The sequence below is a fragment of the Sitophilus oryzae genome, unplaced genomic scaffold, assembly GCF_002938485.1.
Source record: "Sitophilus oryzae breed Bouriz unplaced genomic scaffold, Soryzae_2.0 scaffold_135_pilon_pilon, whole genome shotgun sequence".
NCBI lineage: Eukaryota > Metazoa > Arthropoda > Insecta > Coleoptera > Curculionidae > Sitophilus > Sitophilus oryzae.
In genome coordinates this window covers 103,101-130,578 of record NW_022146015.1, presented here as the reverse complement: position 1 = coordinate 130,578, position 27,478 = coordinate 103,101, and the positions used below count along the sequence as shown (strand labels likewise).

Sequence of the window (27,478 nt, the reverse complement as noted above, 5' to 3'; positions counted from 1 at the left end):
TATTTCGTAGACATAGGACCGTGGACTACTACGTATTTTTGGAATCAAATAAGTTCATTGGTCAAAATTTACCTCTATACAAAAGTGCTTCGTTTGTCCGTTAGAGAACATATTTTTTCATGTATTTTAAGAAACGTTATTCCGATTTGACCGAAATTTGACTTTCACAAAAATCAAGAAAGGTACGGGAAGGGTGAAAACTACCCCCACCCATATATACATTTTAGTATAAATATTTTCCAACTCAACCGACGATCGATTTTTTTTGCAAAACGGTCCTTCTAGTATTTGCTACATTTTTTGTCTCTTGTAAAAAAAAACATCGCGCATAGTTTTTGAGGAAAATAATTATTTTTTCAAAGCTGATTCCCAAAAAATGTTTTTTTGTCACAACAAGCTATGGAGGCGCATAAAATATATTATGCCCTAATAATCTAGTTGGTAAAAATATGAAATTTTATGTTAGTATCACAGATTATATTTGATACTAAGCTTCATAAAAAGCTTGAAAAAAATAATAAATTTTAAATTAATTAACGTTCGGGTTTATTTTTTATTGATGCCCTCTAATGGATAAACGAAGCACTTTTGTATAAAGGTAAACTATGTGCATATTTTGATTCAAAAAATACGTAGTTCTTTTATGTCCACGGAATATTGAAACTTCCTGTATATTTTGTAAGCCTGCTTTGGAAAAATAAATTCTCCAAAAATGTTTTCTCAAAAACTATGGGATGTGGCGTTTTTTACAAGAGACAAAAAGGTAGTAAATACTAGAGGGATCATTTTACGAAAAGAAAATCTTCTTCATGGGTGGAGTTGAAAAATATTTACATTAAAATTTATGTAGGGGTGGGCTTAGCTTTCGTCCTTCCCGTACTTTTTCTTGATTTTTGTGAAAGTAAAATGTTAAAGCACTTAGCAAAAAAGTCACCAAAAATATCATTTAAATCGGAATAACGGTTCTTAAAATATCTAAAAAATGTGTTAATTTTTTAGTTTAATGTTCTCTAGCTGACAAACGATGCACTTTTACGCACTTTTTATGCACTATTTTTTAATACGTAGTAGTGTCCACGGAATATTGAGACATCCTGTATTTTCTTTTTTGTTTGGGTTGGTTTTGGTTGGGTACAAATTCTTATTCATATTTTCTAAAGTAAATATAATATTTAAGAACAAGATTCTTTATGGTTATATAATATTTTAGCTTGTATTTTATTACTTTGAAATATACAAAATATCATACTCATAACTTTATGAGTTCTGAGACGCATTTTGTAATTTTTATCTAATGTTAATTTTACTTTGTTTATGTGTGCATTAAAAAACACCATCATAATATTTTCCCTTTAATATGATGTGAAACATGTTTGAACTTAGTGTTCTTATTTTAGATTTTGTAATAATTTTGCTAATATTTACGGAAACGTAACAAAGGCATGCTATATTTCAGAAGTCAGGTATTGTGCGAATATCGAACAAAAGCGACCGTTCAGAAACTGAATAACGCTGTGAAACTGTAACACTTTGTACCAAACACAGAATATCTGGAAATGAGATTTAAGACGTTATTAAGTCTGTAGTAAAATGTATATTTCTTAAAAGTAAATTTTTGCTTCTAAGCGGATTATTATAATATCAAAAGAACCTCTGGGAATGTTAAGCAAAATAATGTTTTTTTACTTCCAATTATTACTATAAATATAATAGTAGCAAATTAGCATTTTAATAAATTTACAAAGCAGCTCCTGAGTATTTTTTGGTTCTATAATTAATTACTTAGCTCGCGCTAATAATAATAAAAATTGTAATTAGACGTAAAGGGTATTATTAAACGCGGTATAATTTTATAAAAACAATAAATATTATAGTATTTAGAGATAAACTATGATTTTTTATAAAGTGTTATATATCCACACATGAACTACAATATGATTGAAATAGAACCGCGTCAGTGGTGACTATGAAATGAAGATCGCTGTTATTTTATATGTAACATTATATGGGGAATGATCGTCATTTCCAAGCCAACTGGACGGTGTTTTTTTCATCATACGATATATACTTCTATAATAAGATAGGTTATATATACTCAAGTAAAGTAGCGGTTTATATGCTTTAAAATATTTTGAAGAACAATTGAATTATTTATGGAAATAATCTAAAAAGTTATTATAATGTTGTTTCTTTGTTAATTGTTTAGAATTACAAAATTAATTATATCATATTAAACAAAAGTTGTTATATATATATATCATTATGTTGATAATGTATTATTATGCCTATTATATTATGATTTTCGTTAATAAAACGGTTTTCGTTTTGCTCGTGTTATTTTTCGTATGATTTAGAAACTATTCTGACAGAATAGTTATAAGTTTATAGATAATTCTACTAAACATAACATTGCTAAAAGAACAGGCTTAAGATTAGTAAGATTCAACAGTTTAAGTTTTTAAAAGGTTACTTTTATATTTGTAAGTATTCTCTACGGTACGAATGAATACCAGTGATATATTCTCAGATGGCGGTCAGTTCTAAATCAGACTCTATTTATTCTAAAGCTCTCTATTTCGGCATTGTTTATGTTCTCATTAGGAGCGTAATAAAAAAAATCAAAACAAACATATCTATTGTACAGTATGTGTGAAATTGATTTTTCATGTTTAAGTTGCAAATTCTTAAAATTATAAATTATAATTCTTTACTTTAATGTGGAAATATAGTGCTTTAGAATAAATTGAGTTTGATTTGAAACAGACCGCTTTCCGAAAAATATATCACAGTTATGTTTATATTTAGGAAATTAATTTAAAATCTGTTTCTTTTAAATATTATTTTAATTTAGACACATTTTTGTTTATTCTGATTACCTAACCAGAATATATTTTTTATATTTGTATTTAATTAGACAAAAAAAATAAAAAATAGGGAATATAATAAATAAATAATAACGACAAATAGTAAATCATTAATTATACAAATCCAATAATTTGTATACTTACTTGAATTTCAGCATCAGAATTAATTCTAATTTATTTAATAATATCACTGAAAAATGTAATTACTATTACTAAATTTGTTATACAAAATAATATATTTCAAATAATTTGAAACAAAATGGCACTTAATTAAACAGCATTTGTTGCAATAGCTGATGACTAATATTTCGCTAATGTTTAGTTCAAAGCATTGTCATTTATTAGAACCGAATATGGGTGGAAAATTAAAATAATGATGAAAATAATTAATAGTTAAATCTTCTAATGAGAAAATTAAATTATTACATAGCACTATGAGCACTTTGCTTGCATTTGTAAATTGATTTAAACTATGATTTTGACCTGTAATTTTCAGTAAATGGCATTTTGCAATTAATTTTAAAATATGAGCGGATATGCTCTAGTTTCTATTTAATAATGTGTTATTGGTATAAATTAAATTACTCTAACAATTGCTCATCCATTTTGTTCAACTTACTTATGTATGTGCTTATATTGTGTCCATAAATTAAAGTCATTACGCTTTTGTAATAAAAATAGATTTATTTATTTATTTGAACGATATTTGACTCGAAAATATTAGTATTTTTCATAAATACTATACATATCTATTCACAGAAATCATAAATCAAAGAACATTCTGAGGATGAACTAAAATAACTATTAATTAATAGTTTAGTTATTTTTTACACAAGACGATAAAATGGTATTTATCTTCGACCGAAAAGACTAATTCACGAGCGATGAAATCGCGAGTGAATTAATTTCGGGAGACGCTAATGCAATTTTATCGTCGTGTATAAAACAATATTTTTTTCCATAACAAGTTACGTTTTAAAATATATTCAGAAATTATTATTTCGAGGAATTTATTACGAGTAGAAAAAATATTGTGTTGGGTTGGCGTTGATTTCTATGTAATTTGACAAATAAATAAAGCTGTCTCTTTAGTTGTCAGTTTTGAGATAATATTTTTTAATTCTCTTTCGTGTCGATTGCTGATTGAATTAGAGTAAGAAATGGCTCAAAACAAAATTAGTAAATTACCAACAGATATATCACGCTGAGGCGACAAACGCCATATCCAAACTACTTCCATTTAAATCCCGAATAACTTATGAAAAGGAATATAAAAATTTAAAAAAATGGAAGCAATTAAAAAACGTGCGAGAAGAAATAAAGTTTTTAACCTATCCTCGCTGTTAAAGTATCATTTAATCTACCCTTTCGGTTAAAGTACTATTTTACCCATTATTTTTGATAGATATAAGGCAATTTTAACAGTTGCTATAGAAAAATATAATATAAATAAGATTTTTGATCCTTTAACCTCGTTTTAAAGTGGTTTTTAACCTTTTCATACTAAGAAATATAGAGAATACAGGGTGAGTCTTAAATAAGTGCAAATATTTTTAGGGGTAGTATATTTTGATCCAAGAAACGCGGTTAAGATTTTTTTTTTCGCGAAAATAATATTTTGAAAATTTGGAATTTTTTTTTAAATGTTTCTTTTTGTTTTTATTTTAGTTAAAAAACATAAATTCTTGATGACTAGGAAACATAGGTAGTAGATTAAATTTACAAAAAAAAAACAGAAAAGATCCAGTGGTTCTCAAAATTTAACCAAAAAATATTTTTTTTTGGAAAATTTTAAAGTAAAATAACTCGGTTATTTTGAACTTATTTGAAAAACGGTAAAGAGAAAATATGTTTTGTTTATTAAGATCTACCAGCCCTGAAAATATTTGCACTTATTTAAGACTCACCCTGTATATCAAACTCATAATATTAATGAGTGTGATATACACTTCTTAGTTTTTTTCCTAGTACCTACTTTACCATCGAGTATTTAGACGTTTTTTAATTTATTTTATTTTTCAAAAAAGTCTAATGGATATTTCGTCACTTATACTGTAAGAAAATCTACGAAATAAAAGAGCTATAACAGTAAACAGTTTTCGTAAACACTGTGTCAATCCAACGGAAACTAGCTTGTCAGCTGTGATTTACTGATAAACAAAATTGCCTAATGGACAAAAAACCTTAACCGTTTTGGGAAGTACATCTATACTCTTAAATGCTCGAATTAAAGAACATCTAAGAAAGGGCGATTTTGACAAATTTAAGGTTTGTCATCATTAATGGGACACAGGGCACAGAGCAGATTTTAACAAAGCAAAAATTATTATGGAAATTATTACAGAAAAAAGCTTACTTGGCTTTTTTAATGCAGCCTAATAAAAATAAAGGTATTGCTCAGGCATCTGTAGAAGTTAGTATTGTAAGGCTATAGCTACTTTGATTTTAATGAACATAATATAAATAAACATAAGTAAAAATTAAAAAGTAATCATACAGAAAGTTTGAGGTTTTTTGGTTTTACCTCACTAAGTAATTGTTATCAGGTAGTAATTGTTAATTTTGTTGTTGATATACGGATACAGTCGTAGTAGTGTTTACAAAAAAATACTGTTTTATTTTGTACATTTTCTTAGAGTACAAGTGGCGAAATACTCATTGGAGTTTTTTGAACAAGACTGCGGTTTTAAAATTTCCTTGTTATTTCATGCAATATTTTTAGCTCTAATATTGAAAAATATGCACTGCCTTTTTCTCATTATATATTTAAGGGGATTTTTGTGTGGAAGTGAAGAGTGGATTTTTTTGAATTGGCTCGAAATGAGTGTTAAATCCCACAAGATTAAGCTTTTGTCGTTATTCAATTTTAGTTCGCTGGCGTAGCGATCGAGTGCGACTTCACTGCGGAATAACTAAACCTTTGCCTAATTGCTCAACGATTACGTAATAAATTTTGAGATCCCTCTCTGCGTTTTCTCCTATTTCGTTCTATTTTATTTCGGATTTCGAAATTGGACTGCGCCGGATTTAGAATACAGGCGACTAGTGTGGGTTTAATTAAGCACAAATTGCTTCGATAGGGTACGAAATTTTCCTGTTCATTTTCCTGATCATTTTGGTTTGTTATTCGTAAAATTGTTAAGATTAGTTCTTTACCAGATGTGTGCAAAATTAATATACAGGTTTGACCTAATTTGTATAAATTTATGTCTTAAAATGCTTAGTTTCGGAGATGGGTGTAGAAGTTTAATTTTTATTTCCGTTTTTCCAAATAATTTCTAAAATATAGTAGGTATTGGAATAAAAATTGGTGTCTGGGTGTTTTTTGGCATGAGAAATTTGATTTTGATTTCAATATGACTCCTATTTTTAGGAGGTATCACCTACATGTTTTGTTTACTTGTCACTCAAATTTTATAATTTCATGTTATACCTTCCAATTGTACTAACTTACTTCTTTGTAAAATAAAATAAACTAATTTGAAATTAAGTTGACAGACACATCTATCACTTAGATGTAATAAAGTAGTATTAAAGTGTGAAATAAAATCATGCTAATAACATTATTTATGAATAATGCTACTTGTCAAGAATGGCAATAAAAATTGTTTTACATAATTTAGAAAGAATATTGTTAAAGAAAAGTAGATGAAATATGCCGATTTCTGTATACCTACATATCTTTATTTATAGAAAAATTGCAGCTACAAAAGCTCAATTGCACAAAACATGAACTACAAGACGAAACTAATGCAGCTTATGCATTATGTATTACTCGAGAACATCACAGGAGAGATTCTGTCATCTACTTTGACTTATTGATTATTTAAAGACATGCATTTTAGCAAAATGTATACGTTTTATGTACGACGGATATCTTAAATATCTTTTTCTATTTAATTTTAATACTAGATTGAAATTAGTAATTAAGTTCAGTTATAATTTATTTTTATTTTTTTTAATTATATACTTGTGTAAGATCAAAATAATCTGCTTTTCTTAAATAAATACATATTTTACCGGTTAATCTTTTCGAATTAAATCAAGTACTGCGTTACCCTTAGTGAAGATAAGCTTGTTTTGTGTTATTAATTTCCCTTTAAAAAGTCTTTCGTTAATCAAAGATTAGCTGCCGTATTCTATTAGGACTGTTAATCTTGCGTCAGGGGTCGCCATTATCAGATCTGCGGTACAATTTTCTGTTCCTACCCAATGAGATTAAAGAGATTAAAAGGCGAAGAGAAAATGGACAAACACCAGAGAAGCATCGCTAATGGTTAAAAATACTAACGAGAAACTCGAGGCCACCGAACAGTTTGATAGTTAAAATTAATTTCAAGATGGGAACAAACAGCCTCTTGAATACTGCTTTGGTTTTTTATTATTTGATTACATTTGGTGTTGAGTCCATTTCACTAGTCCGAAAAAGTAGCAAAATAAACGTTTAGCATTTAACGTTTTATGTAAAGCTGGCTAGGTATTTTTACACAAATGAAGAAGGAAATTAAAGATAAAGGATTATACTATATCCGCATTGTAGCACATTTTTAGGCAACTTCTTTATTTTTAAGATTTTGATGGTCAAACATCAACAAAATATTCCTTATCTTTGGACTAAATTTTCTTGAAAATAAAGACATAATTTAAAATTTCGTTACAATGCGGAAATAGATTGAAGTTTTGTGATTACAGTGATATATAATTTATATGGTTTTGTAACACATTGCTCGCTATTTTCTGCAAACCTTAATCAATGCACGTGTGTTTGGAATTTTGGGTGTGGCTTAACAGGATAGGATCGGGCTAAGCCTTAGACAGATTTCTAAAATATAATATATATTTCCTTCGGCCCACACACCCGCTCTATCCGACCCCTGATAGCGACTCGAACAGTACAGCGTAACAGACTCTTAAGTATTCAGATTTGAAAATCTCCAATATTTATATCAAAAATTTAGAGGTTTTTCTATATCTAGCAGATTTATACGCTAAGATTTATTTAAATATGCATGAAATGTTAATATTAAATTATATTACATAAGCCAATATAAAAACATGGAGCTGTGTTATGCATTACGATATCATTTAAATAGATTCCAAATAATATCGTTTCAAAAAATTACTCACTACAATAAATTTCTGAGTCTATCAAACTATTTTTAAAGTGAAACTTCTTTATGCGTGTTGGGAGTAAAAATTCAATGCCGTGACACACGAGCTACCGAAAAGAAAAGTGGTAACGGCAGCGTTGCCACAGCCACCTCATTCGGAGTAGATCTACCCCTTTGTAAAACTAAAATACTGTAAACCATTATAAATACGAAGGTTAGGTTCAAAATTTTTTCTCTTCTTAAAGAAATTTAAACGTTAACATTATTATTAGGCATTTGCATAAAAGTGTGTATTTTGGGTGGTGTTCGACAATATTTACAGGCTATTCAGGAAACAGGAAATGTACAGATTACCTACATTATATTATGAATTTATTAACTAAAATTATTTAAATATGTTTATCCTTTTAATATTTAAACACAAATATAAATTCTATACAAAGCTCTATACAAAATATTTAATAGATATGAGAAATAAAAGCAGCATGCCTAACAAATATTTCACATAGACAATATGTCAATAATTAATGCTACAACGTTATGCATTATAGATATAGATATAAATATTGTAAAATATGCATTTTTTATATTTTGTAAAAAATTTGAATCTTTAGTTGGTTTATATTTAGATGGCAAGATAAATGATTTGATGTTAAATGTAAATTATTAGGTATTAGTAGTACATAAAAATCTTGTATGTTAAGGCGTAGTCTCACGACCCGTGTACTTGAGAAACGTTTGTATTTGGTATACAGGTTATATATGGTGCGTCGGGCATCTATACAGAATTTCTAGTTTATTTCTAATTTCAATCTTTAAGGCGGACTTTGACGATTCGTGTGCTTAGCAAGTATTTTTTATCGACATACAGGGTCCGACGATGGTGCGGCGTAGTTCCTATAATAAATAACTTAGAAATTCTGTATAGATGCTCGACGCACCTTGTATACCCTGTATACCAATTACAAATGTTTGTCAAGTACACGAGTCGTTTGAGCGCGCCATTAGAATGAAACTGTTGATTAAAGAAATAAGATACGCAACCTTACGGGTCATTCCGTGACAAAAACCTGTCCGAGACGTAGCTCGCGTTAATGTCAGCCTGTCCGAGATTTAGTTTAGCTGGTTTGGCTCTGCGCCGTTGCGTGCTGATAGTTGTTTACAGCACAGCGGGTAAAGAATAGTGTACCGCAGTCCTGCTTTCAGTTGACAGAGTGGTTGCCGGAGACAGTGTTGCCGGAACTAATTATTAATCCGTAGATTTCCGGATTTTGGGTACGGTACGTTAATAATAAGGATTTTTTTATCATTTAACAATTTAATATAATATTATATGATTAAACAAAGAACGGCGTCAGAATTGGCTTGGTAATGCAGATCGCTGTTATTTCATATGGAATATGTCAATAATCGTCATTTCCAAGCCAACTAAACGACTTTTTTTTTCGGTAAAACAGGAAGTGACTAAAAACAATTGAATACGTCAATCAATCCTAATTTATGTCATATACTAACATACGAAATCTCGTTTTTTAATCTGAAAAAAATAAAAACGTTATAGGGGTGAGTCACTTTTAAGACGCACCCGGTTTAGACGCGGATTTTTCATCCAAATTATTTTCGTCAAACGTATAAAAGATATATTACACATTTTAATATGGCAACACTGTCGCTTTCAGTTCGATACCGCCGAATAGGATATGCCGAATCGCTGGCCGAATTAGAGAAAATAAGTGTTTTGGCGTTGGTCGCAAAGCGATTGGTGTCTCCACCGTCCAGTTGGAGAATATTTGGTGTTGATGAGCTGCACGTAAAAATTTCAGAGCGTCAAAACTGCAAAACTTGAATGTATATAACTTTTGCAAATACTGTTTTTGCTAAGATACGATCTGTAGTCGCCGCACATGGGTCGGGCACATTTGATTCATGAGATTTTTGTTTTTTGTCATTTCTCCTTTGACATATACTACATCTCTTTCGTTTCTGGTATTGATTATTCAATTTTATCACTTATACACGTAAGAGATTCGGAATCGGAGTTATAGTTACTGTTCGGAGATAAATCATTGTCACGATAATCTTCATATCCCTTAAGTCCCTTTAAGTTCATTAAACCACTCAGTTAATGTTTTCAAATATTATTGCCCCCGTAACGTACACTTTTTGAACTACCCACCATTCTAATAATAAAACATTCTTAGCCTGGTGGTGTACTTGTGAAATACTGATGACACACATCACAAGTACATGCAAGAGGGAGCCGACGCTCTATATATAGTATGGCACTGTAAGAAGAAGAAGCCTGGTGGTGCCACACAGACCCCAGTGCAACTTTACTCCCCTCTGGTAGGAACAATACCTGATAAAAACACCTTTAGAAGTTGCATATGGGTACACTAACTTAAAGATAAATATCGCGGCGAGGCCTAAATCATAAACGTAAACATTTTACATAAGTTTAAATAGTACGGGGGGTCCGCTATACTCCACCACGCCAGTTGCGGGTTAAACAACACTATCAAATATTAACTCGTTAAACAGCAATAAAATAGTGATCTGTGCAAAATTGTTGTTTATACTAGGTATATATACCGTATGATCGAATAAAAATGGCGTCAACGATGGCTATGAAATGAAGATCGCTGTCATTTTATATGTAAAATTATATGGGAAATGTCATCGATCGTCATTTCCAAGCCAACGGGACGCCGTTTTTTTTTCGATCATACGGTATATACTCCTATAAAATATAAAATTATTTGATCGAAAATAAACCTGACGTATACAAACAAAATTTGCAAAATGAAAGTCACGAAGTGGGACGCGTCTTTCTAAGATCTAATAAGAGATTAAGGCCAAAAGGAGAATATTATTCCGTACCATATCTCGTTTTCGATGGTCTCGGAGGCTGAGCCTTTGTTTCCAATCTCGTTGCGGAGTCGAATCGGTACTCAGGGGGCACAGCATCGGCGTGGACTGCATGTTCTGCAACAAGAATTTCAATTTTAAATGAAATTTGCTACGTGAGAAAATAAGAACGGAAAGTTTGAAATTTAATAGGCGGGACGGCACAAAATCAGGAAGATATGTATTTTGTTTTAAAACTAAAAATACGGTATACATATAAAGCAGGAGATACAGTGACCTGAATAACAATAACTGTCATATTAGTCAAGAAAGTCAGTCACAAGAAAAAAGATGTGACTGAATTAGTATTATTACGTTTTACTCGGTTCAGTGTGGATAATTTAAAGTCTTATTAATTTAACACAATTTATTTTAACTAACAAAACAAGAACAATATAACATTTAGAAACTAATTACTAAACTTATTTACAACTCTAAGATTATTTCTCTAAGGAATTTATTTTGAATTTCTTTGGCGCGGAAACTAAGCACGGTACGCGATTCTGATCGTCTGTCCTCTTCACGCCGCTGCCAGTCATCGCTTAACAGGTGAAACAGAAACCTAGAATGTTCTTCGGTCGCGCTATTCAGACACGTAGCCGCTATGTTCAGAATTTCTACACTCTTAAGGTCTGGAAGGCCATATTAGAGCGGGGCTTGTTTCACAACAGTATTTTACAATACAAAGTAACAATTTGAATCTGCGCAATATACAAGGTGGTCCGAACTTTATTCCGGAAACTTCGACAGCATATTCTGCAGATAAAATCAGTAAAAAGTTGGTATAAATGTATGTCCTAAAATGCTTAGTTTCCGAGATACAGGGGTGTAAAAAGTTTCATTTTATTTCGATTTTTGCAAAATAATTTCTGATGTAACGTCAATATTTGGATGAAAATTAGAATCTAAATTACCAACTCTTGTCATAATTGATATAAATTAACCATGTTGACTAAATAGTTATTAGACTGAAATCGTAAATTTGAAATAAGAAACTGCTTTATCACCATTTCTTCGACGAAAATTTCTGATTAATTTAAAAAAATAAAAAGTTCACAAATTTATAATTTCAGTCAAATAACTATCTACTCAACATGTTTATTTTTTGTCAATAATGACATGAATTGACTATTTCCATTCTCAATAAATATATAGAGAATGGTTGCTCGTAGCGATTTTACTCAAGAAAGATTTTTTACATAAAAAATCACGGTAATGTATATTTTTTCACTCAGTAGTTTTATACAGGTATGGACGAAAATTTATTTCTCTTCAAAACGGTTAAAAAATATGTAGGTCAATTTCTCATGTCAAAAACTCCCTAGACACTAATTTCCATTAAAATATTGACGTTACTTCAGAAATTATTTGGAAAAAATCGAAATAAAAATGAAACTTTTACACCCTGTATCTCCGAAACTGCCTTGGAGACGTGGGTATATCGATGAGCCGTCCATGGCTGCGGCGGAATGCCATGGACGGCTCATCGAACAAACATTCCATTATAGAGGAACTAAAAATTGAGACACGGCTGGTTACCAGATTAAATCAGTCAATCCTCCGATATTTTGGCCATATTGCCAGGAGTGGCACCTCAATTGAGAGACTGATGGTGGAGGGGAAGGTAGAGGCAAGACGATCACGTGGAAGGTCACCTAAGAGGTGGGTAGACCAAGTCAAAATCCTAGTGGGCCACAGCCTCCCGAAGCTTCACATATGGCGCAGTGTCGAACAACTTGGTCCGAGGGAAGTGAGTGGAATCAACACATGATGTCACCATACTCAACGTAGAGTGAAGGACTGAGAGAGAGAGAGAGAGAGATCTCCGAAACTAAGCATTTTGGATATACATTTATACGATTTTTTTTCACCGAAAAAACCTAATATAAATACTATATTTGCACCTATTTAAGATTAACCCTGTATATTGTTTTTTTGTAATTTAGATTTAGGATGAACAATAAATTCCTTAGAATATTCCTTATTTTTTTCCGAATAATTTGAGTTTCTGTTTATAGTGGATTAATAATAACAAGTTCGCTAACGTACACCTGCATGATGAGAAGCTTGCTTTAGTGAATCTTTCGATTTTATAAACATTTGCTAAAAAATGTTGATACGTTCATCACTGAGTTCATCACCTGAGAGTTTTCTCCTGCAATTTCGCACACATGCAAATAACTTAAGTATGTCAACACATAGACTGTGAGCTCTGTTCTGCTACATTCCTATAGCGAGCGAAATTTCTCACATCTTATTAGTTTTGATCTCTAAACTATTCGTATGGTTTAGAAATCGCCTTAAGAGAACAATGTTAACATGGAAATATTTTTAAATATAACGTAATTTGGAATTAAGAATATTTTGATAGCTAATAAACTAAATGAAAAAACTTCAAGAAAGAAGAGAATTTCAAGAAGTGCAACTTTGCTAAGGAATAAGTTTTAGTAAGCGACTTCAGGTAATTTATACTACAGCAACTATAGCAAAGGCTGTTATTTTGGCTTTAGGAATACTGGCGTTTACCGATTAAATTAAGTAATGAATATATTAGTTGGGCAGTGTTTTCATTTACTGAATATATAGAACAGCTTAGCATATTTTATATAACAACAAAAACATCAATTAAATTTCAAAAGTAATTTGAATTAATGATTTTTAATATTTCTGGAATATTTAGCTATACCAATGAGTAAGACAAATATTAAATTTATATCAGCAGATACGGAAGTTAGAACAAAATTTTAGGAATGTAATGAAATTTGAAATACAGTTTCTATTTTTAATAGATATGAATATATTTTTTTTATTTTGTGTTTTTTTTAATATTCGCAAACTATAAATCTGGAATCTGTTGGATATTACGTTACAGCATACACCAGAATTTACTTTCGCTAAATATATCCCTCCAAAGTTCAGTATTATTTATATGCATAAACCCGCAGCATTCGTACAAAAATAAATATTCTTTTACAATACTATGTTATATTTTAAATTTTTATAGAAAGTTGCCTGTTTTGTATTAAAATAATGCGATATGATCTACTTAAGTAAATTATCTGAAATATTTCAACTTTGTTTATAGAATATTTTAAATAAGCAGCTTTATATTGATACTAGGAAGAAGTTATATTCTTTGTAGCATATCTACGTAATACATTCATACTTATACTCTCATATATGATAGCATCCTTTATTATTTCTTAATTCTTGATATAATTCAGAATTTTCAACATAAGATGTAATATTTATTGTGAAGTTTAAAATATTTAATTATTTGTTTGATGTGGTTTTTGTTTATTAGACAAATTTGTTTACAAGTAGAAATCTATTAGGAAATTAGTTTTTATTTGTATTCTAGCTCATTGACACTTTTATATTATTCGCATTCCTGTTTCATTGGCAAAGTACTCATTTTAAGTAAGCATTTTTTCTACAAGTAAATCCACCACAAAGGTATAAGAGTTAATTCTACTTAAATAGATTTACATAAATTTACCACAAATGTGTAACATTAAATCTTCAAAATTTATTAACTCCAAACTATTTTTTATCTACTAAAACATTTTGATAATAATTAAAATTTTAGCGTTTCTATTAAACATAAAGCAGCTCGTAACATCTAATATTAAAAAGATTTTTATAAAGGGTGTGATAATGTTAATGCTTATGTAAAGTATACAAAATATACTAATTAAAAAAATCTAAAGTCATTACGTGCGCGAAAAGAGGTCGCTTTAAGAGCCCCTAGCCATCAGCGTTAAAATTTATTTACAACAGTTTTATCCCAATCTCCATTAAAAAACCGCAATCTCTGCGGCTTTCATCCTGTTTCACGTAACCCTTTGGGAAGCTTTTATAAAAACCTAATTTTCCTTTTATGAAACATGCTTGGAGATGAAAAGAATCTTATTATAGGGGATCCTATATTTCGTGTGTGTGATGGTAGTGTGACAAGATTTATATGAGATTTTTTGTTTATAAATTTAGGTTGTATATTATATTTGTTAACATTAATTAAATAATGAAGAAACGTTTACTTTACCTTTAGTAACATTTTTGCCACTACAATTACCCCAAAACTTGCAAAACCAAAATAACATCAATGCGTATCAAACGATGGTCTAAAAGCTATTAACACCTATAATTTCTGTTCGTTTTCTGATTTCCCTCTCCCTAGATTGCAAATAATATTTTCAAAACCAATAATTATTTATGTATACAGAGTGTCTTAAAACTGAATGTATTGAATTTAATGAAATATGTTTATTTCTAAATAGGCAAGGTCATCTGAAGGTATTAGAGTAAATATAAAATAATGTATGTATGCAATAAAAAAGTAACTAACAATTCTGGCATAAAATAAAAAAAATTTGAAAGATATATTCGTAACATTGAGTAGTTTGGGTAAAGAACCTCTCATCACGTCTATTTTATACTTCTCTCAATATTGTACTTTTTTTCATTTGACAAGAACTTTTTGGCACATCATGTAGAAGTATTAACAAAATAATAAAAAAAATAATAAAAAAAATAATAAACAAAATAATAAACAAAATAAAACCATCTGTTCTGCTAACAGTACAAGAAATATATTTTAATCTATAACTAATTCCCTTTAATATTAATTCAGCGAATTTTAAAATTCAAAATAGAGGAATTAGTAATATTTGCGCATCACATATTAATGTATTATGAAAACTCACTATATTAAAAGTTGGTTATATCTAGTCAAAATTTCAGTAGTTTTCATAGTTTCCGATGTATTTAATTTTAAATCTCTCCAAAACAAGAGGTTGGCTTTATATTCTATATTACCTTAAGGTTAAGGTTCGAGACGGGGTTATCTTCTTTAGAGTTGTTAAAGGCCTATTATGGGCTCTGTTTATTGGATATATTCTTTTTCCTTTCGGCTATAAAAATTTCAGTTTCTTGCGGAAAGCAGTCTCTAGAGAGTTTCCAAATATATTTATAAGTCTAACAATTTTAAAAGAGGCTTTCGAAGATAAAACTGACTGAGATTTTGGCTGTAAACTTTATAGAGAAAAGAACGTTATATAGAGATATATCCTTTATTGATTTATATTTAATAAGAAATTTTAAAAAACGAGGTAATTCCTGAATTATTTTTTTTAAATTTAGTACCTATATCTTCTGATTCAAGTGTATAGGTAGTGCAATTAACTGTATGTATATCTTTATAAATGCAAGGAAAAATCATTATATTTTAATTTATTACTTTTATACACATCTCAGTCTAGAAGAAGGTAAGAAAATATGTTTATGGTAAAAAAAAGTAAGTAAAAGAAGGTAAGAAAATATGTATATTTAATACTTATTAATACTACACAAAGTAAAATCGACAGAGCTTGTTCAGTTGAAGGCCAAGATATATTTAGTATTTGGATTTTTTTTGTTGTGTAGATATGTCTCTCATTTCCACTTAATCTTGAGTTCTAGTTTAAGTGATTACCCTGACGAAAATTAAGCTTGTGGCAACACTGGATAACAATCTGTGCCATACGCGGCTAAGAAAATCACTATAATAAACTTGATATTGTACCAACTTTGTGTGCTAGGAAGTAAATTTTCATACATTTTTTGATAGATAGGTTTGTAGTTTATGAATAACGTAATTTGACATATCTAGGTAAAACATCTAGCTCATTTGCCAGCTCAGAATTAGAATTTAGAGTTAGTAACTCGCATTTTTATTGGAAGACACTGTCATATTTATTTCAAAACCAATAATCAACGTGAATATTCGTATAGTTTAAGCGGCGGCTATGCGGTAGCGACTTGCCTGCACGGTATAGTTTGCGCAAAATAGAAGGAACACTGTGCGGTGTCCACACGATGCCAGTAAGAGCGTACATTCATCATTATTTTTATTCTGAATTTGTGGTTCCGTTAGTGGAAATGTCAAGTGACGAATTATTGTTTTTGTATTGCTTATTGTTAAAGAAAAAACAGCAAAATGCACGGTATAGATCGAAGTGGAGTAAAAACTGGCATGGAAACCCATTCTTAAATTGTACGCATATTTTTTTTCTGTTTCTATCGGAATATTCTTTCGATTTTATCTTCCATAGGCATGGCAACGATCAATATGTTTCAATGAAACTCGTCATAAACTCCTTATTGGGAATAAGTACGCATATCAGACATTTTCTAAGAATTGATAACTAATAACACAAAACCCACAAAAGTTACAAAACTGTACCTTGAACTCGCTGATACCGTCTACACGTATGATATCACCGCACAAACTAGTTTGCGCAAACTAAAATCTTTAGCAGGGCGACGTTTACGCAGGCCGCGCTTATTGGTTTGTGCGTGCTACCGTTTTACCGTCTACACACAGCGAGTTCCCGATACAAACAGGTTTGTGCAGGTAAGCTCGTGGTAAAGCTTGTACGTGTAGCCGGCCCTTTATATATTATAAAATTATTGTAAATCACTATAAGTAATGAATTGTTTATAATTGAACTGTAATTTCTGTATTATTAATCCGGTAAATGATTAATAATACAGCCGGAGAAAAACAACTGTGATTGATTAAAGTTTTATTTTGGGATAAACATTTTGTTAACAACATTCTGAGAAACAAAACATTTAAACAAAAACAAACCACACAAAAAAATGTTGGTTAGTAGCAGTTAGTAAAGATTTCAGTTAACGTTCCTTTTTGCTGCCAGGGCTAATCTGGATGTGAATAACGTAATACTACTTTGTTTATGTGGAGTCCGAGCCGCGGTCCTCGGCCATATCATGGTCAATGGCCTACTGACTTGGCAAGTGTCTAAATCAACTCTTACTCAAGAGATATCCGATTTCATCCGGCCTCGAACCGGCGTGAGTGAGCAGTGTGTGTCAATAGATTTTACACTTTTGCCTTTATTGGACAACAGCACGATACAGAGTTTCGAACCGGTCACCCGTAGCAGTTAGTAGTAGTCAGAGATGTAGATGTAGTAGTATTTTAGTTTGATGGCCACAGCTGCCGGGCTATCCGGCCGAGTGATAGAATTATCGTTTTTTAATAAAAATTACAAAAACATTAAAAAATTATAAAGCTAGAATAGTATACGGTTTTATATTAACTCTATTTTTTTGAAGTTTATAAAAATCATTCATAAAAAAAAAATATATATACTTCAATTTAATAGCTGTTAGAAAAAAAATCACATAGTGCACACACAATTTTGTTTTAAATAAATATTATTTACAGATATCTTTAAAAATAACAAATGATACCTTTTAAACGAAGTCCAAACCACTATCTCAAAAAATTCTTTATTAGTGACCGGTTTCGGCAATTCCACCCATCATCGTTCCGTTTGACTTTCGTTGAAATAATTTTATTTTTATTTTATTTTACCATGGACAAACTTTATAATATATACCTTTTAATTATTGTCGTTCAATATAAGTATAATATAATATTAACATAAGATAATAATTTAGTTTGCATGTGGTATATGGAGGGAGATCTCGACTAAGAACTAAATAATCCCATCAGACCCCCCGGAAAGTCTAAATTTGAATATTCATCGAAGCAGGTAGGATTCTGATCCCCGGACGGCCATAATAGATTCTTTGGTTGCCGGACAGGATTTAGAGACGAAAAATAAATTAAGGCAGGTATAACCTATCGGAGATTACACGCAGATCCTCGAGCTCTATTAAATTCCAGGACCTTATTTTCATATTGTTTTGGAAGCTCCGATATTAAGTATTAAAATAAATTTGAGCTTTATTTGTTCTTTGGCTTGAATTTATACTTTTACATGGATTATTTTTCAATGTATTATTTACGTCTGGTATACAGGGTGTATATAATAATAAGCGCAAGCAAATTTGGAAGCTGATTTTGAATTGTCTTTTTAATAACATTTTCTGAAAGGATGTTTCCTTACTAAGTTATTTGGATATAAAATTTAGTATGTGGATATTACTAATTACAATACGTTTTTAGATAAAATTCTTATTTGGCTGTCATAATACACCCCCTGACAGTAATTTGACCCCTAATTTGACCCCCTAATTTTAATATACCCAGACTAATTTTAATGTAGGAATGTTCAGTTAGAGAGTTTTTTTCTAGAGCCTAGCAGCAGAGTTAGAACTTTTTTGTTGTAATATGTTTTTTTCGTGGAAAAACCTAAAACGCTGCAAGGTACTTATACCGGGTGTTTCTCAGTGGCTGACCTCTATAACTTTTTTATTTTTTTTTCAGTTAAATACACGATATTTAGTACATTAGTATATGACATAAATCAGGATTGATTGACGTATTCAATTGTTTTCGGTCACTTCTTTTTTACTTTATTCGATAGAAAACGACATTCTGAATAGAATGGCATATCAAATGTCAACTTTTGTCATTCTCACTTTAAAAAAAATCGTATTTCAAACATTTCAATCTCGAGTGCCATTGCTGTGTTAAAAACACTAATTTTAAATCAAGAAGCCTTGCAAAAATACATTTAATTGCCGAATGTTTTTCGTGTCTTGTCCTAAGATGGCGAAGAGATGCCCAAATCTGATTTTTATTTATAAGTCATTTTTTTCAAATAGACCGAGGATGGCTCATTAGCATATTTAGAAAAAGTATTTTTTTACAAATATTTTAGTACCAAACACTTGGTATTTTGAATCAAATTGTCGTGACATTTATAGCCATGGCACTCTAAATTGAAATAAAAGTGCTATTTTTTAATTTAAAAAGTCAAAAGTTGACATATCATATGTCATTATGGTCGGAATGTCATCTTCTCTGAAATAAAATAAAAAAATACCGAAGGTTTTAAAAAACAAAAGCTGTAGTAATTTCCCTTGAAACAGGAAGTGACCGAAAACAATTGAATACCTCAATCAATCTTAATGTATGTCATATACTAACTTCTTGTTTTTCTTTTCTGAAAAAATAAAAAAGTTATAGGGGTGAGCTACTTTTGAGAAACACCAGGTATAACGACAAAATATGAAATACCTAATATAACTGATTATCTCTATATATCTCAGAAACTGCAGATCTATATAAGATTTCCAGTTAAATAGGATCGTGATATAAGAGAAAATATGTTGTAAAGTGAATATTTTGCAATACTGGTATAATTTTGTAAACATTATTAAGAAAAATGTTCCTGTAAATATTTCATTCTTTATAAAATTAAACTGTATGATTTTTATCTATTACTATTTGTTTTTGATAACTTAAGATAATACTAAAAAGTTTTTTTATGGTTAAGCGATTGATATCCGCATTTAATTTGTTTTATTTTACCCCCGACTGGAAACTAATAACACCACGATTTGCTTAGAGCCCTACCAGTTTTCGTTTCCTTGAAAATCCATTGGATCTGATGATCCGTAGGGTGTATTACCTACATTAGACAGCGCCCAACAAGTTTCACCGCAAAATTAATGAAATTGGGGATAAGCAAAATGGAAAATAATTATAATGCTAAATTAGTCCCGTATCTGTACGTCATAAATTATAAAACAAATTTAATTCATTCAAAACTTGTACAATTTGAAGCAATTTTTTTATTATGTTTGTTTAATAGAAAAAATATAGTATTACTTTTTTTACTTTTATATATATACATGCTAAATTAGTTTTTGAATATTTAACCAAGTAATGTGATGTAGAAAACAATTAAATTGGTTAAACTTGCAGTTAGTACAAATGAAAAATTCCTGAATATCAAACCACAAATTTGGTCAAATAGAGAAACTCGAAATTAATTGAAATATAATTTATTTGTAGGGTAATATTTAGATATAAAAACATTTATTTAATTTATTTAACAAATATTGCCTATACAGGGTGGTCCGAAATGTATTGGTGTCTGGGTGTTTTTGACATGAGGCATTTGATTTTGATGTCAACAAAGTTCTAAATGTTTTTGAACTATTTTGAAGATCATTAAACAAAAAGTAAGAAATACTGAGTAACAAAATATACATTTCAGTAGTTTTTTACGTTAAAAAGATCTCTTGGTAAAAATCATGTTAAAATGTTTTCTTCTTAAAATGTGCTACATTAAAAAATCAAGAGTAAATTAATTTTTATGTGTCATTTCAAACTTTTAAATATGCTTATACAGGGTGAGTCTTAACTAATTGCAAATTGGTTTAGGGATGGCATATTTCGACCCCAGAAACACGTCCATAGGATTTTTTTCGCGAAAAAGAAATTTTGAAAATCTGGAATGGATTTTTTTTAGTTAAAAAACACAATTTCTTGATAGTTTGGCAACATAATATGGTGAATGCAGTTTCTGGTCATCTATGTCCAGACTATCATTGGGACGTGAGGGCTAGTTGGATCAATCCATTTTGAAGGGAAGATTCTTCTTATGTATATATTGTGGTGAATGTACATTCTGGTAACCTGTGCCCGGAATGTTGTTGGGACGTGCTCGCTAGTTGGATCAATCCATTTGGAGGAGAGGTCGTTTAAATTTACAAGAAAGAAAACCCAGAGAAGATCCAGTGTTTCTCAAAATTTAAGCCGAGAGGCGGAAGATCGCCAACGATGGAAGATCAAAATCACCAGCTGCACATAGCCATAATATCACGATTCTTCAGACATGAAGAGAAGACAAAGAAGAAGAAGAAAGAGAAAATATGTTTCTTTTATAGAGATCTACTTGTCCTGAAAATATTTGCACTTATTTAAGACTCACCCTATATATTAATCTTGTAATTATTTTATCGTATTAGATATTTTTAGTTTAAAAACTAATTAAACTTACCAACAGCCGGCAGTTTATCATATCTCGCAAACAATTCCACTTAATACAAAATTAACTTGATTAATTTCCGGCTAAATCTTGTTACGTGGTAATACAGACGGTACCGAACTAGGGACGCACGGCATTAATTCGTAAAGGGACAAGTATAATATTCCATTTCAAATAGCCCAGTCTACTGCCTAAAAATAGACCATAATACTCCAGACTGTCCAGCACCCAGGCACAAAACATACATTTTTAATAAATGAGGAAAAATTCGAATGTCCAATTAAGTTAGCAGTATATTCTGGAAATATTACGTACTTGTTAATAACACTGGGCAGAATTCAATATGTATTTTAATATAAGTTAATTATCTTATTAATTAATATGTGTTTTAAAGTGGCTAAAAAAATTTTTAACCATATTTACAAATGCGGAGATATTCCTCGAGACTTGTTGGAATCGACATTTATTCCTATGCCAAAAAAACAGTGCAAAACACTGCGAAGATTATAGAGGAATCAGCCTAATGAACCATTTCCATAAATTATTTATGAAAATAATTCATAATCGAATAAACATATAACAAATGTGAGGAAAATTTATCAAATACACAATTTGGATTCGAAGATGCACTAGGAACTAGAGAGGCTTTATTCGCATATTCAGGTTTTGTTTCAGCGCTGTAGGGATGTTGACTCTGTATACGTCTGACCTAATAGACTGTCAATAGGCATTCGACAAAGCAAAATCTGACACAACAAAATGATAGAGGTTCTGAAATTAATATGCACCGGCGAGAAAGATCTATGGCTTATAATAAATTTATCCTGGCACCAAACAGCAAGTATCAGAGTGGAGTGTGACTACTCAGAAAATGTCTCCGACTCTATTTAAGGTTTTGTCTCCGACTCTATTTAATCTGTTTTCGAAGCATATATTTAACATGACACTGGATAATGTGGATGTCCGAGTATTAGTTAACGGAGAGAGGCTTAACAATGTACGTTACGCGTACGATACCTTTATGTTTGCTGGTTTCTTCGAAGGTCTCCAAGAACTAATGAACCGTGTCGTTAGCGCCAGCACCGAGTATGGACTTCTTCTTACAGTGCCATACTCTATACATAGCGTCGGATTTCTCTCGCATGTGCTTGTAATGTGTGTCATCGGTATTTCACAAGTACACGGGACCTACAGTTTATCGCCGAATCCGAACGGAACGATTTGAGAGGCTGTACAAGGAAAATATACTCAAGGTGGTTTGCCATTGCCTTCCTTGAGGTGGCAGCTCGCTGGTCGCTCCACTTAAATAAATCAATATTTTATTTTAAATAAATAAAGCGATCGTACTAGTTGAGGAACGAATCCAGTACCATCTCATCTCTCGCACCCCAGATCGACACACTACTGCTTGCGCTATGGCCGGCTACGAGTATGGACTACCTATCTCTTAATACCAAAAAAAACAAGTTCATGGTAATTAGTAAACATAACATGCAACCCGGTCAAGAGTAGCTAATTACACATATTTGAGTACCATGATTAATAAGCAATGGGACCACTCTGTAGAAATAAATAGCCGCATAGAAAAAGCAAATTGTGTATAAATGTGTAATAAATTAATTTGATTGCATAACCTTTTTGTACGGAACATACAGATTTCCCATTCTAAGTAGAGTGGCTTACTTAGAATGGGAAATATGTATGTTCCGTACAAAAAGGTTATGCAATCAAATTAATTTATTACACATTTATACATAATCGACTCAATAGTTTTGCATAATTCTAAATCAAATTAGACCTAATAAAAAACTTAAAAAATTAAGCCTTATTTAACATTTTCTAAAAATGAAGAACATATTTCAAATTTCAATAATATGCTTCAATTGGAATTTACCCGGTATAGCCTAATATAATCTATTATTTAACTATTGTACTTTAAATCATATTAAAATTTGACCAAAAAAGTTATACAGGGTGAGACAAAATTAATATTTAACATTGGTTACCTTTAAAAGCAAGTTACTCTTTTATTTTAAATGGAACACCCAGTATATTATTCCAATATTCAATGGGATATTCATGTCTCTTCAAAATACTATTAAGGTTGCCTAAAAATAATCTCAGTAGGTTGCCGAAAATGGAAACTTATCCTACATCTGAGTGAATTGACATGATTCCATTAGTTGGTGAATGCAGTGTGCATTGGCCAATTAATAGAATACTTAAATGCTCATGATTTATGTAGTCTAATTTTTTTATGGTTAAAGACGGTGTTTACCAAAACCCGACCAAGTATTGTCGACAGCATGAGAGAAATAATTATTGTGGATGCTTTTCGAAGTAGAACTCCACATAAATACCTCTTACCATGAAAAGATCTTTTGAAAAAAGAATCATTTTATGCAGGGAACGGGAAAGGAAGTATTTTGAGTATTTGATTTCACCTAGCTAAGCTTTTAATTTCATTGTTATTTTCGTATTGAACATATCAAAATTAGCTAAGAATTTTTAGGCATGTGCTTATTACAATATTGTTATTTGTTTTAATGTTCATATTGCAAACTGATAGTTATATCCTGAGGTGACGAACTACGAAAGCGTTATGTCAAAGTGGCTAAAAATATACGAATATAATATCCAGTTTTGATTGGCCCAATCCGTCATCTACGACCTAAAAATAAATTCCAATAATGCTCCAGACTATCCCTTGTTTGGACGCAAAACCGTTCAGATTTAAGTTGTTCTTTGATGTAAAGGGTCCAACCTATTTAACGAGTGTACGGCTTAAACGTGCTGGACTGATAAATGGATGTGATATTATCCCGAAATACGTTTATCTGTTTACGCTTTGTGTTTGAATATACTATTATCGAGACCATGTAATACGAATAGGAATAGTACAATACATTGAATGATATATGTTAATAGTTAAATCATTTTGAACTCTCACCAAAGTGTATATATGTATATAAAAGAATATTAAAAAAATAACATTAGAGTTAACTTTTAAGTTATACAATTCAGTAAATGTTTGTAAATTATTGAATTTATTATTAATAAAATTGTTTGTTTTATTTATCCCTGTGCATTATTAAAACTTTTTTATTTGTCCATAAATTGATCATTGTAGATCAACTTACTTTTAAATAAAGTAAACTGCTATGAACTGAAATAAAGTCTTAAGACTAATTTAGATTTTGAAAATAGCTACTAAATGTCGCTAGAAAATTACATCTTGACAGCTGCCATCTTGATTGCCATTTTATAGAAAATCTGAGCTAGATAGGTATAGGCAAATTTAGAGTTTTAAAGAGCGTTTAAATCTGCTTCGACTTATTTAAAAAAATACAGAGTGCTGCATTTGAATTAACGAAGTTTTTATGTAAAATAAATATTTAAAATAGACAAGCAGTTTTTGATACCCCTGTAAATTTAAGGAAGCAATCAATTTTTCTATTAAAGTTTATTTCCCTGTCTTAAAAGTCAGCACAAGAATTTATGCTGAAAAGTAATGTACAGGGTGTTAACAACTTGTTTTATTTTTTTTATTATAGCATGCATATTTAAATATATTAAAATTATATAAGAATTCTTGCCACTTAACTGCTGATATAGAAATTTAATTCCACGCTGTGTTTGTCATAATGTGGATCAACCTGCTCTCACTACCGGTTTCGGAGCCCTACTCCATCATCAGGTGAACTTGAACAGATCCACAAAATGACAACCCCAGTATGACAACAAAGTATCGGTTAGATATTAAGTCTGTCCAAGCTCACCTGATGATGGAGTAGGGCCCCAAAACCGGTAGTGAGAGCAGGTTGATCCACATTATGACAAAAAATACTGTGGCACCCAAGTTTTGGCGGTGGTGGGGGTTGGTAAGGGGGTACGGGAGGGGTTAAAAATTTAAAAAATCGTAACTCCAAAATTACAGTAGCTAGCGAAATCCGCGGTTTTCAAATTAAGATATATACCTATACTGCAAGAAATTTGTTTTCAATTTTAGATATATTTAAATATACAATAAGTGCCTTATTTTATGTAATAGAATCCAAAAATGAAATGAAATACCGGGTGTTCCATAAGAAAAAAATATAACTTTGATATGGATCTTAGTTCTGGCCCTGTACATTTCAAAATAATTTTAAATTGTGCACATTGTCTTCCCACATATAACCATAAAATATTTTGTTTCTACTTCTTTCCGTTTTTGTATAATTAACCGAGGCGAATGAGGTGCGCCACCCTGTATATACAGTTTACAAGCATCAAACAAAATCCTCGTATGTAAGCAGGTAAAAAATATCTTTACCTTTAAAAATTTAATATATAAATAAAATTATAAATTTATATTAGTGGTTGTATTAGAAATAATTTTGTTGTCTTGTTAAAGAAGCACATACTATTTTAACTACTAAAATTAAACTTAGTTACAGTTTGCATAATGTTCAAATATATGATTCACCGATTCCTGTTAATTACTAAGCGTAAGTAATATTTTATTAATAAAATTCAGGTTATGATTAGTTTAGTTTAGAGTAAATAATTTAAATTTTATAATAAATGAACTATATTTACAAACATTTTAATTATCTAAAAATAAAAGCCGATTAAATATTTCTAATATTCAAAGTCGATTAATATCTTGGGTTACGACTATTAACATAACTAATAAAAAGACATGCCATGACTTGTAAAGCAGATAACTGAATTTATAGTGTGTCATATAGGTCCATAGTCGATGGAATAAGTTGCATACCAAGCAGTAAATATAAGTAATATAATCTAAAACAGGCAAGTATAATATTCCATTGTGAATAGTCTAGTCTGTCACTTACTGTCTAAAAATAGATATGCAAACAATGCATCAAGCATCTGCATGTGCTTTCGTGTGGACACAAAACTGATCAGATTTAAGTCGTTCTTTGATATAAAGGACAGAGGCTATTTAACGAATCTACGGCTTAAACATGTCGGACTAATAGATGAAGGCGACACTACCCCTAAATACGTTTATCTGCCTTTTGTCGGCGCCTCGCGTTTGTGTATGCTTTGATAAACACCATCTATTAGATTGGTAGGTGGGTAAAAGATTTTCTTTGATTGATGTTAAACCAGACCTAATTTCAAATTCTCTCACAAACTTATATATAGAGTATAGTTTATAAAATCCATTAATCTTTATCTATTTTGAGATAACAGATTCAAGGATCAATAGTTTTGGTTTCGTCTATTCAACTTCTCTTTCAACTAGAGATATTATGTTAATACAAAAATTATATTGATATTGTATTGTACTGTATTAAATATTGGGCATAATTTACAATTGGAAATATATACATTATATATTGTTGTCACTTACGTTATATATCTATATCAAAATATTTTCGTCCACAATATGTATTTACAATAACAATATTATGATATATTATGTACTGCTATACTATGTGTGTGTGTATGTATAGGTGTGTGTGTGTGTGTGTATGACTATGTACTGTATGAAGTACTTATTATGCTCAAGACTTCAATATTCGAGACAATTATGCTCAAGAATTCAATATAATCGTGTATTTCATTAATAAAGAGTAGAAATTTTAATTTAGAGTTTAAAAAGTACGATTGTAATATTAATTATATATTATATTTTACTCAAATATTTATCAGAGGGATTAGCAAAACTCATTACATTAGCTATACCTGTTTGTTAATCTAGTGTACCAATTATGTTTATATTAAAAGTCATGTTATATTATTTAGTATTTCAAAGTTAGAAACATAAGGCGTTTAATTTATAGAAGATATAAAATACCTCATCATAAAAACTTAAACTATTACATAA

General features: G+C 30.4%; 1 protein-coding gene across 1 annotated transcript in view; it reads right to left on the bottom strand.

Annotated features, from left to right (window-relative positions):
• The window catches only part of LOC115875274 (adenylate cyclase type 5-like), a gene marked incomplete at its 3' end in the record, with an annotated part of 132,734 nt that overhangs the window by 61,147 nt on the left and 44,109 nt on the right, over nucleotides 1-27,478 (bottom strand). Inside the window, exon 2 of the mRNA XM_030890694.1 lies at nucleotides 10,856-10,960. Within this exon, the coding sequence (XP_030746554.1) occupies nucleotides 10,856-10,957 (102 nt within the window). The remainder of the gene's footprint in view (nucleotides 1-10,855; nucleotides 10,961-27,478) is intronic.